The sequence below is a fragment of the Oncorhynchus tshawytscha genome, linkage group LG14 (genome assembly GCF_018296145.1).
Source record: "Oncorhynchus tshawytscha isolate Ot180627B linkage group LG14, Otsh_v2.0, whole genome shotgun sequence".
Taxonomy (NCBI): domain Eukaryota; kingdom Metazoa; phylum Chordata; class Actinopteri; order Salmoniformes; family Salmonidae; genus Oncorhynchus; species Oncorhynchus tshawytscha.
Window position 1 is genome coordinate 5854983 of NC_056442.1, and position 16452 is coordinate 5871434.

Here is a 16452-nt window from a genome sequence, read left to right on the forward strand (position 1 = left end):
ACACAGTTCCCCCCCAACAGACTTCCCCGCAGCCAGAGTCCACCCTGCTGACGCTACACAGCTACGCTACACAGCACCAAGAGCATGACACACAGCAACACAAGGACAGCTCCTTAATGGGCTCACTGTGCCAACGGTTCCCTCCGTTCCCATCTGACATGTGTGCTTTGGTGTTTGTGTGGGTAGATGCAAACGTAGTGCCGTTGAGTTATTCCCCTGGAAATGATGGCGACTATACCTTTTCTTTTCAATCCACCTTGGAGGTCCTTGTTGGGAGCAACACAAATATTTTGTGATTAGAGGATAGTTTTGCCGACTTGCATTAAAGGGAAAATCCACTCAAAAATGATATTTTGGTATTGTTTTGCATTTTGCATCACCGTGGCCGTGTGGCCGGCGACACTTTGATTCTTGAAAGTCCAATATCTTGATAACTTGACTGCTGACATGCAAAACATTTAGGGACTGTATCAACAGTGGACTACTGAAAAAACAAACATAAGATTTGACCTTTAACATGTGACAATTAACAAAATAACAGAAAGTTGACATCAATCTAAACACAAAACAGCTTCTGTCTAGACAGGTCTTGAAGTTGAGTGACACACTGACTGATGGCCAACTGGCCCAGACAGACTGGACTGAGCTGAGGGTTGGTCACAATGTCCTCTGTCTCTATCTGCAGAGAGTGTCCTCCCAAACAGCCCCCTGTGGCACCACATCTCCTGAGACAACACAACCCCATAAACCTCCTGACAAAGTGACTAATCCCTCCCATTTCACCGCTTGCTCCGTCTCACTGGGCCCAGGAACATCGCCGGGAAGGGTCTGTGCATGTGTGTGTGTGTGTGTGTGTGTGTGTGTGTGTGTGTGTGTGTGTGTGTGTGTGAGTGTGTGTGTGTGTGTGTGTGTGTGTGTGTGTGTGTGTGTGTGTGTGTGTGTGTGTGTGTGTGTGTGTGTGTGTGTGTGTGTGTGTGTGTGTGTGTGTGCGCGTGTGTGTGTGTGTGTGTGTGTGTGTGTGTGTGTGTGTGTGTGCACGTGTGTGTGTGTGTGTGTGTGTGTGTGTGTGTGTGTGTGTGTGTGTGTGTGTGTAAAACTACTGCTTCAAAGCAATACTGTAAGAGGTTTGTGTGTCTTCTGACAGGTTTGGACAGGAGAATGGGTGTCGAGAGAGAGAGGGCTGAGAATGGGGCTTATTCAAGAGGGTAAATTTCTATCATCACAGGACGTTCCGATGGTAATGTACAGTATTGTGTACAACAGACATCACCTTTCTACATTACAGTATATTACCTTTCTTTCTGTAATGTTCTAATAGATGAAGAATACATCACTGAAGATTATTTTGAGGATAAACCAGTCATCTTCCCAAGTCAGTACATCATCTGTGCATTAATTGCCACATCCTTGGGGCAGCCTGTATCTGTGGCTTGGACAGGGGCCTAGGGGGTCCAAGGGGTCCGGGGACCACAGACCGCCACGCTGGTCTTTGGAGCAATTACAGCGGCTCACTGCACTGCCGCTGTCAGACTGCCTCTGTCCTCTACCCCCTGACATGTCTCCTATAGCCCCCCGACTCCTCGCCATACATACCCCCCGCTGCCACTCTCTCTGTGTCACATCTCCTGTCTATCATCCCCTCCACACACACACACACACAGTCACACACACATGTGTGCAGACACACACACTATACCGGCCCTGTTAACATAGATCTGTTCCTCCTGGCACTGTAGCCAATGCCTGTGTGTGTGTGTGTGTGTGTGTGTGTGTGTGTGTGTGTGTGTGTGTGTGTGTGTGTGTGTGTGTGTGTGTGTGTGTGTGTGTGTGTGTGTGTGCGTGCGTGTGTGTGCGTGTGTGGCTCCGGGCCACAGCGAGTCAGCCGTGGTCCCCTCATCCTTTTAATCACCTCGTTAGGCGCAGTCAGTCACAACACTCTCTGGTCACCGGCTCTCTTCAGGACCCCTGGCCTCCTGACCCAGTCCTGGTGGTACCACTGGAGGAGAGGAGGAGATGAGAGCAGCAGAGGAGGAGAGGAGAGGAGAGGAGAGGAGAGGAGAGGAGAGGAGAGGAGAGGAGAGAGGAGAGGGGAGAGGAGAGGAGAGGAGAGGAGAGGAGAGGAGAGGGAGAGGAGAGGAGAGGAGAGGAGAGGAGAGGAGAGGAGAGGAGAGGAGAGGAGAGGAGAGGAGAGGAGAGGAGAGAGGGAGAGGAGAGGGAGGAGGGGAGAGGAGAGGAGAGGAGAGGGGAGGAGAGTAGGAGAGGGGAGGAGGAGAAGAGAAGAAAAGAGAAGATGAGAAGGAGTGTGAGACAGGATCTATTATCTTCAACCAGCAACACAGAGAGAGTCTGGTCAGACTGGCACTGCCTGGTAATGCCCACAGGCCCCCTTAAACCAATAACTGGGACCCTGCCTGGCCCTGCAGCTCTAGGCATGACTGTTCTGTACGATGTCCACTCACTGATAACTGTTATCTGTTGTATCAGCCCCTCCATCCTGTATGATGTCCACTCACTGATAACTGTTATCTGTTGTATCAGCCCCTCCATCCTGTATGATGTCCACTCACTGATAACTGTTAGATCAGCTCCTCCATCCTGTATGATGTCCACTCACTGATAACTGTTATCTGTTGTATCAGCCCCTCCAACCTGTATGATGTCCACTCTAACTGTTATCTTGTATCAGCCCCAACATCCTGTATGATGTCCACTCACTGATAACTGTTATCTGTTGTATCAGCCCCTCCATCCTGTATGATGTCCACTCACTGATAACTGTTATCTGTTGTATCAGCCCCAACATCCTGTATGATGTCCACTCACTGATAACTGTTATCTGTTGTATCAGCCCCTCCATCCTGTATGATGTCCACTCACTGATAACTGTTATCTGTTGTATCAGCCCCTCCATCCTGTATGATGTCCACTCACTGATAACTGTTATCTGTTGTATCAGCCCCTCCATCCTGTATGATGTCCACTCACTGATAACTGTTATCTGTTGTATCAGCTCCTCCATCCTGTATGATGTCCACTCACTGATAACTGTTATCTGTTGTATCAGCCCCTCCATCCTGTATGATGTCCACTCACTGATAACTGTTATCTGTTGTATCAGCCCCTCCATCCTGTATGATGTCCACTCACTGATAACTGTTATCTGTTGTATCAGCCCCAACATCCTGTATGATGTCCACTCACTGATAACTGTTATCTGTTGTATCAGCCCCTCCATCCTGTATGATGTCCACTCACTGATAACTGTTATCTGTTGTATCAGCCCCTCCATCCTGTATGATGTCCACTCACTGATAACTGTTATCTGTTGTATCAGCCCCAACATCCTGTATGATGTCCACTCACTGATAACTGTTATCTGTTGTATCAGCTCCTCCATCCTGTATGATGTCCACTCACTGATAACTGTTATCTGTTGTATCAGCCCCTCCATCCTGTATGATGTCCACTCACTGATAACTGTTATCTGTTGTATCAGCCCCTCCATCCTGTATGATCACTGATAACTGTTATGTCAGCCCCTCCATCCTGTATGATGTCCACTCACTGATAACTGTTATCTGTTGTATCAGCCCCTCCATCCTGTATGATGTCCACTCACTGATAACTGTTATCTGTTGTATCAGCTCCTCCATCCTGTATGATGTCCACTCACTGATAACTGTTATCTGTTGTATCAGCCCCAACATCCTGTATGATGTCCACTCACTGATAACTGTTATCTGTTGTATCAGCCCCAACATCCTGTATGATGTCCACTCACTGATAACTGTTATCTGTTGTATCAGCCCCAACATCCTGTATGATGTCCACTCACTGATAACTGTTATCTGTTGTATCAGCCCCAACATCCTGTATGATGTCCACTCACTGATAACTGTTATCTGTTGTATCAGCCCCAACATCCTGTATGATGTCCACTCACTGATAACTGTTATCTGTTGTATCAGCCCCTCCATCCTGTATGATGTCCACTCACTGATAACTGTTATCTGTTGTATCAGCTCCTCCATCCTGTATGATGTCCACTCACTGATAACTGTTATCTGTTGTATCAGCCCCTCCATCCTGTATGATGTCCACTCACTGATAACTGTTATCTGTTGTATCAGCTCCTCCATCCTGTATGATGTCCACTCACTGATAACTGTTATCTGTTGTATCAGCCCCTCCATCCTGTATGATGTCCACTCACTGATAACTGTTATCTGTTGTATCAGCCCCTCCATCCTGTATGATGTCCACTCACTGATAACTGTTATCTGTTGTATCAGCCCCTCCATCCTGTATGATGTCCACTCACTGATAACTGTTATCTGTTGTATCAGCCCCTCCATCCTGTATGATGTCCACTCACTGATAACTGTTATCTGTTGTATCAGCTCCTCCATCCTGTATGATGTCCACTCACTGATAACTGTTATCTGTTGTATCAGCTCCTCCATCCTGTATGATGTCCACTCACTGATAACTGTTATCTGTTGTATCAGCCCCAACATCCTGTATGATGTCCACTCACTGATAACTGTTATCTGTTGTATCAGCCCCTCCATCCTGTATGATGTCCACTCACTGATAACTGTTATCTGTTGTATCAGCCCCAACATCCTGTATGATGTCCACTCACTGATAACTGTTATCTGTTGTATCAGCTCTTCCATCCTTCTGATCCTATTGACACAAGAGATGATGTGAGGTCATCTTCACTGTGACAGTGTATTGATCCCTTCTATAGTGTGACTTCACTTGTGTTGATTTTGTAGGTGGTCATCAGTGGGTTTTATTCTGGCAGGCAGTCATCCTCTTATAACGTTGATTGTTTGACAACTGTGTTTGACTATTGATAGTTTTCTTTTCTATAATAATCATGTCAAAATACATTTAACCAAAACCAAAAACGAAAAGAAAAAGAGCAGGATACGCTGTAGATCTAGTACGTCTATATGCCTCCGTCTGATGTTGAAGGGAAACTGTAGACCGTTCCATCTGCCGACACCAGAGGGGCGATGTTACAATCTGGGTTCTATGTCTATGATTGGAATAGAGGTGGCCCTGTCTTTCATAGTAGAACAGTCTAATGGTCAGAAATCGGACTTGAGTTGTCGAAATAAAAACCGAGTTGGAAATATGGACCAAATAGCAAAAATTTGATTTTATGAATTCATGTTAGACTTCCAATGAAGAATCTTTTGCTCTGAACGTCACGTTTTCTTAGCATGTTTCAACCTCAATGTATTATAATTATTTAAGGCCTAATAGCCTAATAAGTAGTTTCAGTCTTGAAGTGAACTAACTGGCCCAATAAATCACATTTTATAATGTGAACCAACCTTACTGGTTGTTTCAATAAAATATTTATTTTTTCGTTGATTTGCTTATATATTCATTTAATTAAAAATAGGCCGATTTTTCTTTTTTATTAATCTGGAGGAAAAAAAATCTAAATGTTTAAAGTCCTTATTATCCATTATCGTACTCATCTCTGGTTCCTCTTTGCCCACTATCCCCAGAGGGACTACTGGAGGGCTGAGGGGCGTGAGTAGAGAGAGGGAGGTGAGAGGGAGTGGGCGGTGTTAGACAATACCATTCCTCAAATATATTCCATCCCTCCGTTTCTCAAGTAAGCCTTTATTAGTTGGGATCGTTTGGATCTTATCTCTCATATAAACCGCGTGCTGGACTCGAGAACGTTCGGGAAAACACAGAAGTGGAAAGGACGGGATTATCTTTCGGCTTTTCAATGCACTGACTGTTGGCACACGGTGCACAAGGGCCTTTCTTATCACGGTCATCTCCATCAAGAAGAACGGACAAATATCTGCACTTTCAGCGAGATCTTATCGACACAACAATCTATTGTTTCCAGCTGGGTGTTCACAAGGCACAAGATTTTTATCTTCAGAAATATTTACCACATAATCGTTAACTATACTATCAACTCTACTATCATCTTCCCAACGAAGTGATATACCACAACTTGAAATTAGATGGTTCTGAGATAAACAACATTTTATGTTTGATTCGACTGTTCCAAAATCTCAAAAAGTAAAAAGCAATTAATTGCATAAGGCTGTCAACAGTAGGCTATAATTCCTGTCATGAATTGGACTAAATAAGATGGTTTGTGAAAAAAAACAAAGGGAAGCACAGAGTTAATTTGGAGTTGGAGTTTACTCCAACAGCTATCAAGAATCATCAGACAGTTGTGTCTCTCAACTGTTTGTCAAGGTAAGTGTCCAATTAACGTGTAGGCCTAAGAAAAAAGAAAAAATACATATGAGGTACTGACCGTTTCTTTATTAGGCCTGTATTACATATTTACAACAAAGTACACAACTCGTATTTATCCATTGCATTGTTGATACAACAACATTTTGTGTGGCCCAATTCAATGTCCAGCAGATGTCAACAATTGTATCCTTCTTTCAATGTTGTTCCATCCTGTCAAGTCATACTGCTCGAGCCAAGCAGATGTGTTCATCTCACTGTGACAGATGGACGACTTTGAATATGGAATATGTTCATTTGAATAGCATGGTTTCTCTCAATATTTACCACAATTTGCTTTAATATTCTGAAAAATGCTATGTTTGCTGCAAAACAAATCATAAGAACTGACACATAAGTGAAAAGAAAATGGCCTATATTTAATATTTAATGCTCTATAACAAAAATCATTGTATAATAAATTATGCATTGGAAAAAATAGAAGTACAAAAACCTATTACAGTTTACAGTATTTCCATCACTGTCTGTTGCTTTTGCAATTTCCATTAAGACTATCACATTTCTAAGTCTTTGGCTCTTGATCTCAAATGATCTATTTTATGATTATGGTCTGCCTATCATCTACCCCCTGTGACAGGTCATAACAAGACATCTATGCAAAAACGACTCCCAATCATAATATTGAAGGAAAAAGTATTATTGCGTTCACAACATTATACTAAATTAATCAATAATATCTCTCTCTCCAGCTCTTTTTGGATACGAACTGAAAAACATATGAAAAGACTGAAAATGATGCTGAGTCCAGACCAAGCTGATTCCGACCTCGGATGGGGACAATCCGACGCAGAGTCGGTGCTCAACGACCTCAAGGTCGGGTGCCTGTCCGATGAACCGATGGAGGGGGAGGGGAAGACGAGGTCGCTGGCCCAACCGACCCTCAGCAGGGAGGAGAAGAGACGGAGGAGACGTGCGACGGCCAAGTACCGCTCGGCCCACGCCACGCGCGAGAGGATCCGCGTGGAAGCGTTCAATGTGGCCTTCGCTGAACTGAGAAAGTTGCTGCCAACCCTTCCCCCTGACAAGAAACTCTCCAAGATCGAGATCCTCAGACTTGCAATATGCTATATCTCCTATCTCAATCACGTTCTGGATGTCTAGTTGAAATTAGTGAGTTACATTTTCAAATGGGAGAATTGGACAATGAGAATGGAGGGACCAGAAAGAAATATGGGTGACATGTCACTTATGAAATCGGGGATACATGAAAGTTGCCAGAAAGTACAAAAAAGAGAGGGGAGGAAGGGGGTGGGGGGTGGGGGGGAAGGAATCTGCAGCCTACAGCCTACTTATCCATGATTCTGAAGAAAATGCCTGTTTGGTATTGCGTTTTGGTAAGGCTGGTTAACCCAGATGAACGGAAGAACGGATGTAAACGGAATGATATAGCTGCTTTATAGACATAGCATAGTTGATGTTTCCATAAAGGAGAACAAGTTCAAATGCATTAGTGCCACTTATGACGCGTACAATTGTGACCTTCATCATTGTTATTTAAGTTTATGGAATTATTTATTTAAATGTGTTAATATTGAAGGTTCTCTTATTTATTTATGTTTATAATAGACTAACGTATTTTATATAAATGTCCATTATTTGTATCATTGTATACATGTATATTTTAGGCTGTGATGATGAACTTCGAAAATGATGTTGTTGCTCTTCAAATGGCACTTTCTGTTTTTGTACTATACATTTTTGTTTATTTAATTAGTACGTTAAGTGTAATATACTTTTATTCATGTCTATTGTCTATCAGGCAACGATAAGCACTTAATCATGTTGGGTTAAGTAAACTCATAAAACGTCAAACTTCGTTTAGTTCCCTTATGTGTAAAGGGGAAGGAAGTTAATCAAAACTGAACAATACACTGAAAACGAATTAGCCTACTAAAGAAAAACATCCACACAATTTGAATTCGACTAACCGGATATAAAAAGGAAAAATCTAATTGAATGACATCCTTTGTGTTGATATCACATTACAATTCAGAGGCAAACCTCTTTTGCTGTGACCAAAAATCATTTCAAAATATTCTGATTTCTATTAAATGTTTTTATTTCCTTAAAAGCTAGAGGTGTTTATTTATATATCTGTCTCTGCTTTGTATCTCAAAAAACATAATAAGTAATTTTATAGCGAAGAAAATCCAAAGATTTTTTGTCTCTTCAGGGTTGTGTACTTGTTGCTTTATGCAGATATTTTGTAGTAGAGTTATTGTGACAGCTGATTTTTAATGAACGCATTTTTTATATTTTCCGGTGGTGTTTTTGATTAAAAAAGGGAAAGAAATACATGGTATTGAGGCTTTTCTGTTTTAATTGACATTTTATTGAGACTAAAACTGAGAATAATTACTTGGGAGTCTCCTTTCCAAAAATAGTCACACAATGTTGAAATTAGTCTGCCAGTCGCTCAGGGGGTAAAATCCCTTGCATAATGATTAGAGTAATATGAATGAAATGGACAGTGCAATGGTCTTGATAAAAAAAAAATATTTCAATATTTAAACAGCAGCTGTCATCCTGGAGGGAAAGCACGATGGTAGCCTAGCCTATTACACTTCCGAAATTATCTTGATTGACAGCCCCCCCAATGATAGGCATATACAGTATTATTAAATGACGTCGGTGTGAGCATATATCCCGCTGCTTTGAAACTGTTTACACACACACGATGTAGGTAGTGGTCAAGCAAGCAAAGAGAGCATATAGCCTATATGTGATTTTTTTCTCTCCTGTGCATGTATTCTGTGCTGCTCTGTGCTCCTCGCTAGCTCCTGGCTGAAAGGCGCTCTCCCCAGAGAGGGGGCAGGTGTTACTCCAGACGAGCCAAGACAACCAAATTACTGGCCGTCTGGCACCTCCCGTGGGAAAGAGAGAGGGAGAGGGAATGGAGGAGAGATGGAAATTTATGAGCGAGCAAGCACATTCATGTAATATTGCCAAATATGAGCAAAGATCCAAATCTTTGTATTTATTTCTGATGTATTGCCATCAATTCTGCTAAGGATTGTGGTCTAATAATGTAGGCCAATGCATTAGCTTAAGCTAGCGCAATTACATTATTTAGGTTAGGTCAGGCGCAACATTTGCACATGGAGTTTTTGCGCTTAAATCGGATAATATGCACTAAACAAACGAATAAAGGAATATACAAAAGTAAATAAATATCTGTGATATGAACATTAAATATGTATGTCGACAAACCCTAGGCGATTTGTACGAGAATAATTCGTTGAGGTGAGCGGGGGGATCTCTTTGGTCAATATTTTTAACAGTGATGAGGTGAAAACGAATGGAGAATTTTGTGCAAGTCATTGGGCACCTTACATCATTTCGATGCTATATGATTTACCTGCATTATGAACACCTTTAAGATTAGAGATGTTTTCTGCCTTCAGAAGATTATTCATTCACAATAAACTAAAGCAGAGAAATGACATGTAGGCCTAGCCCTTATTCATTACCCCAATTCTATTACATTACATTGAACCACCCACTGGACGGACGTCCACTTCAGCCTTGTAAGGAACATGTCCAGACGCTCAAGCGCTTCCTAAATGCTCTGCCTAAACGCGAATACCACTGGCACGCTGTACAGTTTCGGAAACATTTTAAACAAAACTTTTATGTAAGCGAGAAATAATTTTAAATGACAAAATATACACTTACTGTATTGCAGTTTAGGAAACTTGCACCCGACCGCACTTCCACCAGCCCTCCAATTTCTGCTTCAAATGTCTGCAATGGAGCATAAATGGGGAGGAAGTTTCCTACCTTGGCTGGGGGGCTGTGCAACTTTCTAAACTGCGTATTTGAAATATTCTTTCTCCCTGATGTGAAAGTTATGTATTGCAAGCGAGAATTATTACTGTTTCTTAACGTTAAAACGGAGCGTTGGGATTGGAGTTCATTGATCCAGCTGTGGTCCATACATTCAATTGAGAACTCATTGGTATACCCCCTTTGATTGTGTCATGTTCTGATTTATTGTTCACATTTATTGCCCATTTTACAGAGTTCCAATACATATGAAGTGTATTCCATAAGCATTTGCCTCTGATGGTAAGAACATTATCCTTTCTCCTCTCACTTGTGTTAACACTTCCTGGTTACCTTTGTACCATGTGACCAGTGACCCCATAACCCCAATGTGAGAATGCCCCTAGTGTACAAAACAAGTTGAAAAAACAACAACATCCCTGTACAGACAACAGATACACATCACATGAAATGAGCACATAAGAAGGCCAAAATGGCTCCTACAACACCATGGCAGACTCATTAATAACCTGCACAGGCTCATTCATGAATGGTTGGAGGCATCTCCAAATTGGTTTAGAGCAGGTGTGTCACGTGTACTGATGACCCATCAACCCTATGATCTCTCTCTCAGGGCATCTATGGAACCAAGGGAAATGTCAAAGGGAAGATCTCAATTCCATACCTCCTAACGTCCTCTCTCATCTCCTTCTGGAAGACCTTCTCCTCCAATGGCGTTTGAGAAGGAGACGAGGAAAGAGGAGAAAGGATGCTAGGAGTATGCAATTGAAATCTTCCCAAAGGCCCTTTACATGGGCAACTTGACGTAAAGCACCACACTGTATACTGGGATCGTGGACCTTTGAGACAGAGAAATAAAACAGCTTGGTCCCTTCCCATCATGCCTCATTTCCTCCTCCAACATCTCCTCCTCTTCTTCTTCTTCCTCCTCCTCATCCACGTCCTTGTCACCATCCTCAGGTGGCTGCTGTAATAAGGGGTGGTGGGGCCTTGCTTCGTATCTCTTTATCTGGGGAGAAGTGAGGGAAATGGGTTTTTGTCATGTCCAAGGTCTCTCCTAGTCTTGTAATCAGAAAGGCTCTATACTTGCAGAAAGATGTCCTTCGAATACAGTACGTCTGTCTGTCAGTCAAAGCTTCTTATACATTGGCCCTTTATCATTTCTCTAATTGCTTTCTCCTACATTTGACCTCATACAAACCAGCCTTCCTTGGATTACTAATTCAATTGCTGGTAGACTATTAAACAGTTACTTGAATGAATCCCTCTTGTTGTTTCTTTAGCAACATTAACATTCTCTAAATGGTATTTAATTCAACATACTATGTTCAATTAGGATTGGCCCTTGTACAATGGAGAGTATTTCATACTATATATACATACTTTAGATTGCCATAGTCTCCCAACAGAGATATTGCACATAGTGAATATATTCTCTTCAACCCCAGATAGTAAACCAACCAGCTTCATTCTGTCCAACCTTAGCCTCAGACTCCTGCTCAAGCTTATTAAGTAGACAGTCCATCTGTACTTGCATTAACTGTAAGACCATTTGTGTTCCCTTCCCCATCCCAAAAGGTTCTGTTGCACCGCCATCGGTCCCCTTCAATTTATTCTTTACAAACTCATGAGAGGGGAGAACCCAACAGACAGCCATGGCCCAAACCGCTGTGGGCAGTGAACAGACTGCGAGTGTGACCAGTGCATATGTGTTTGTGTGTGAGAAAGAGCCCTAATGCTTCCCCCGTTTCACCGTGGATTATGTCATGGCGGAGGCCTACAAGTGACCATATGTCAGGAAGTGTGCAGACGGCCTGGGATGACTATGACCATTATCAACATTTGGCCATCCTCTCCCGTTCATCATTCAGGTAGACTCCTTTAAAGCCTGGAGTAGAAGACACACACCTTCTTTCATTCTAAGGGGCTTGATAGCTTTGTGTGAATTTGCTAGGGACAAAAAATATGACAACAAACAGCCATATGTTCCCTGTGTGAGGAATAGAGGAACAGCATTTGAGGGTTTTGTACCTCTGTTTTTTAAAATCCTTTACCTTTTTTCTCTCCACTCTGGATATTGTAACAATTATCAATGTTCAAGGCATCCCCCCCCTCCCATCCTCCACCTCCACTCCTGCTTCCTCCTCTCCTCTTCTCGTCCACCCCATCAGAGGTGTGTGTTGTGAAGTGTGTGTGGGTCCTTTTAAGCAGCGAGCAGCACACAGCAGGACAAAGGCAGGTCCATGTGTTGAAATGCGACCCACGGGATGGGACGCATTATCCCTGCGCACTTCACCAGCAGGGTCCCAGGGCTCGAGCTGGCTCGTGGCCCTTTGTCTCCAAACAGATGGAAACGGGCAGAGAGCCGAAGAGGAGAGGAGGAGGAGAGACACGGGAAGAGATGAATGGAAACGGGGAGGGTGAAAAAAAAGCGAGTCAGTCTGTTCTCATTAACTCTGGATATTGAAGGCGTCGTGGACCTCACAATGCGTCAGCAGCCCTGGATGGTCTCGCTGTCATTCAGACTCACGCTCCTACCATCTGTACAGTGGACATGTCATAAGATGTGTGTGTAATGCATACATTATCCAATACTACACGTCCCAATCTGGCACGTTAATATGCCACATTCATGAGCTTTGAATTTGTTTACGATTTGTTTTCCAATTATTGTGTATTTGATGTTTCCAGCTTTAAAAGGATAAACAATACTTTGATTATTTCTGACCACGAATAAAGCTTTTTCAGTCCTGGTGGTGCATCTGAGGCCTTTGAAATAGAAATGTGAAATGTTCAATCTAAAATGACATGGAGGATCGAAAAACGAGAAAAAAAAACGAGAAAAGCATAGATGTATCTCATTATAATTTTTCTTGCTCTTGCCCGCACACATGCCCCGACCAATAAAAAAGGAGCACAACCATTTTTCACATTTTGATGGTTCAGCAGGGAAACTAAATTCAAAATACGCAAATACAAATAATTTGTCACACACACTGAATGAAATTGCAGTAAGAATATCTCATTTAGGTAAAAGACGATTTGGAGAATCCAAGTCAGCCCAAATAACATCCTTGTTGATGTGTGTTCGTGTGTGTTTGTTTGTGTGTGTGTGTGTGTGTGTGTGTGTGTGTGTGTGTGTGTGTGTGTGTGTGTGTGTGTGGTCTCATAAGCTGCATCTCTTTTCACTTCGTCTTCATTTTACATGCTTTAATTTCTCTTTTTTCTTTTTACCAAAATCCCTAAACTCATAAACTGTGTGTCTTCGGGGAGGGATCCATCCATCTTCCGGACACTAAATTTAATGATCTCATGGGCCCACCTTGCATGCTCAATAGAGACCATCTGCACGCGACGCTTACCTTCATGAATAAAAGCAAAATCGGATAGTGGGTGCTGTGACTCACACCACACGCGTGCCTAGTTAAATGCGAGAGCTTGCCTCGCACACCCATAGAACTGTCTAATCAGATTCACTGCTTTCACTCAAAATGATTGATTGGTGAGGGGACGGGTCTCTTTTGTCAACTTGTGCTGTCCTGTTTAATGAAGTAATGCTTACTTGAGAACATCAAGAAAATGTTGTTTGCAAACTTGCAATGATAATAAATAGCCAATATAGCTTGTTCTTGTTGCTGTTAGCCAGTGTTTCGAATTATCTGAAGATGGTCTGTAGGATTATTTTTTTAAATTCAAAACCATTGCAAAATATGACACAAAATGGTTCACGTGTTGATTATCAGTGTAAAACTAAAGTAAAACAAACTATTCAATTGTAAAGGTCATGTTATTTATCCATCCTTGCCAGCATAAAATTAAAACATTATCTCAAAAAACAACAACATAACGTGGTCTCGGTATCCCAATGGCAATTCACAAAAGCACAACAGCTTGTGCAGTGCTGCACGTTATACTGTAATGAAACTGTACTACTCTTATATGGCCAGAGCGGGGCGCACTAACCTTAAAATCTGAGAAAACCCAATGCTCAATTTAATGTTCTGTTATAATGAGGTGTCCAGGCTATTGACCAAACATGTCATATAGTCTCAGGGATTGACCTTGACTAATATGCGGCAGGTAGCCTAGTGGTTACGATCTTTTGTCCAATAACTGAAAGGTCGCTGGTTTAAATCCCAGAACCAACTAGGTGAAAAATCTGTCTGTACTCTTGAGCAGGGCACTTAACCATAATTTCTCCTGTAAATTGCTCTGGATAAGACTGTCTGCTAAATGATGTAACTGTATGATGAGTGAGTTTTAGGAGCATATTGGTAGTCTTATACCGCCTTGTTTTCACCTCATGTTTCTGTCAACATACAGGTAAATAACCCTGATGATCCACTTTTATCAACCTCACCATTCATTGAACCTTAGAATGGCATTATGTACTTGTCAGTTCAACCTCCTTTCCCCAGCCTCTGTGTTTGCATGGCCCTCAGTGGGGAGGGACAGAAAGGAAGGGTCAGGGGGTCATGTCCTGGTCATGACCTTTATTCTCTGCTGAGGGGAGGAGGTATTTTTGGAGGTGGGGAGCTGAAGAGGCCAAAATACACATGCTGTCATCACATGATGTCATCTCCTTGCTCAGCAGCTTTGTTGTGTTAGAATTGTTAAAATATTTGTATTACAAATGAATAATACACGAAATCCGTTTGGAACAGTTCCTAGTATTTCCTGTTCCACGCATCTGGGTGGGGGAGAGGTGAAATAATTGAGAATCTATTGGTCTTCAGAGCAGACTCCTTGCCAATGAGGTGCTCTGAGGGTATTTTGCAGACTGACACATCATTGACATCATCTGACCTCGACTGGCATAGAGGCTCTGGAGGTCTGAGGGGGAAAAAACAACACATTATTTACATTCCACCTTTAAGAGCCAGCGCTAAGGCTTCACTGAGCTCTTTGTTGTCTTTGACGGACTGGAACCAAGCACCCTGGGTAAGGTTCTGTATTTATTTTCTTAGTCAACCTTGTGTTCTGTTTTGTTGTGTTCTTGAACGTAGCCCTGTCTTTCATTTTTGTTCATTGATTTCACCTGTGTTAGTTACTCACCTGGTCTCATCAGCTCCTTATTTAGTTCAGTTCATTCTGTTTGTGCCTTTGTGAGGTATTGTTCATTTTGACTCTACTAAGCCTTTTCCTAGCTTGTTTGTGAGAACCAGTTATAGCCTTCAGTCCTAGTTTTGATTCACCTGCCTGTTTGCCTACCTGTGTATGACCATTACCTGCCTGTGACCACGATTCCTGCCTTCTGCGAAGGCGAAATAAACACGTTGCGCACTGCTCGTGAATCTACAACTTGAGTATTCATTACACCCTACAATATCTCTCTAATGGACTGCACTGATAAAACATGATGCTAATCACTCATCTGCTTTGTTCATGTTGCAATGAGATAAACCATGATGTTACTCAAGCAAGAGGGTGGCACTTTATATTACCAGATACAGTTAATTGTTCTAGAATCTATATAATGGGATAAGCCTGGTGAATGCACCGCCCACAACCACAGGGCTCTCCAGAGGGTGGCGCGGTCTGCACAACGCATCACCGGGGGCAAACTACCTGCCCTCCAGGACACCTACAGCATCCTATGTCCCAGGAAGGCCAAAAAGATCATTGAGGACAACATCCACCCGAGCCACTGCCTGTTCACCCCGCTACCATCCAGAAGGCGAGGTCAGTACAGGTGCATCAAAGCAGGGACTGAGAGACTGAAAAACAGCTTCTAATCTCAAGGCCATCAGACTGTGAAACAGCCATCACTAGCACAGAGAGGCTGCTGCCTACTTACAGACTTGAAATCATTGGCCACTTTAATAAATGGAACACTAGTCACTTTAATAATGCCACTTTAATGTTTACATATCTTGCATTACTCATCTCATATTTATATACTGTCTTCTATACTATCTACAAACTAAATTGCACAACTATGCCGCTCTGTCATTGCTCATCGAAATATTTATATATTCTTATTCCATTCATTTACTTACATTTGTGAGTATTAGCTATCTGTTGTGGAATTGTTAGATGTTACTTTTTAGATATTGCTGCACTGTCGGAACTAGACGCACAAGCATTTCGCTACACTGGCAATTAATATCTGCTAACCATGTGAATGTGACCAATAAAATTTTGATTTGAATGTTCAACCCCCCCCTTCAGCGCCCCCATAACAATAAGCACCATTCTGCACTAACTGTCATTTTTATTCAGACATTTGGAACAACACAAATAAATAATCAAAACATTTAAAACAATATAAATATATATGCAAAATAAGACTCATAAATATAAAAAAGTAACAAAGACAAATAGAAACATATTGCAGTATATAAATACAAGTAAAATAGA

The 16452-nt window shown here is 42.2% G+C and overlaps 1 protein-coding gene across 1 annotated transcript; it reads left to right on the plus strand.

The window, feature by feature from the left end:
* Nucleotides 1–5638: 5638 nt before the first annotated feature.
* Nucleotides 5639–7539, plus strand: LOC121839183 (helix-loop-helix protein 2-like). The gene is made up of 2 exons (XM_042296598.1): nucleotides 5639–6246; nucleotides 6996–7539. The coding sequence occupies exon 2, from the start codon at nucleotides 7024–7026 to the stop codon at nucleotides 7405–7407; it is 384 nt and encodes a 127-aa protein (XP_042152532.1). The 5' UTR covers nucleotides 5639–6246; nucleotides 6996–7023; the 3' UTR covers nucleotides 7408–7539.
* Nucleotides 7540–16452: the final 8913 nt, after the last annotated feature.

Excerpts from the sequence above, each read along its gene's own strand:
- LOC121839183 (XM_042296598.1), top strand. The coding sequence starts at position 7,024 with ATGAAAAGACTGAAAATGATGCTGAGTCCAGACCAAGCTGATTCCGAC.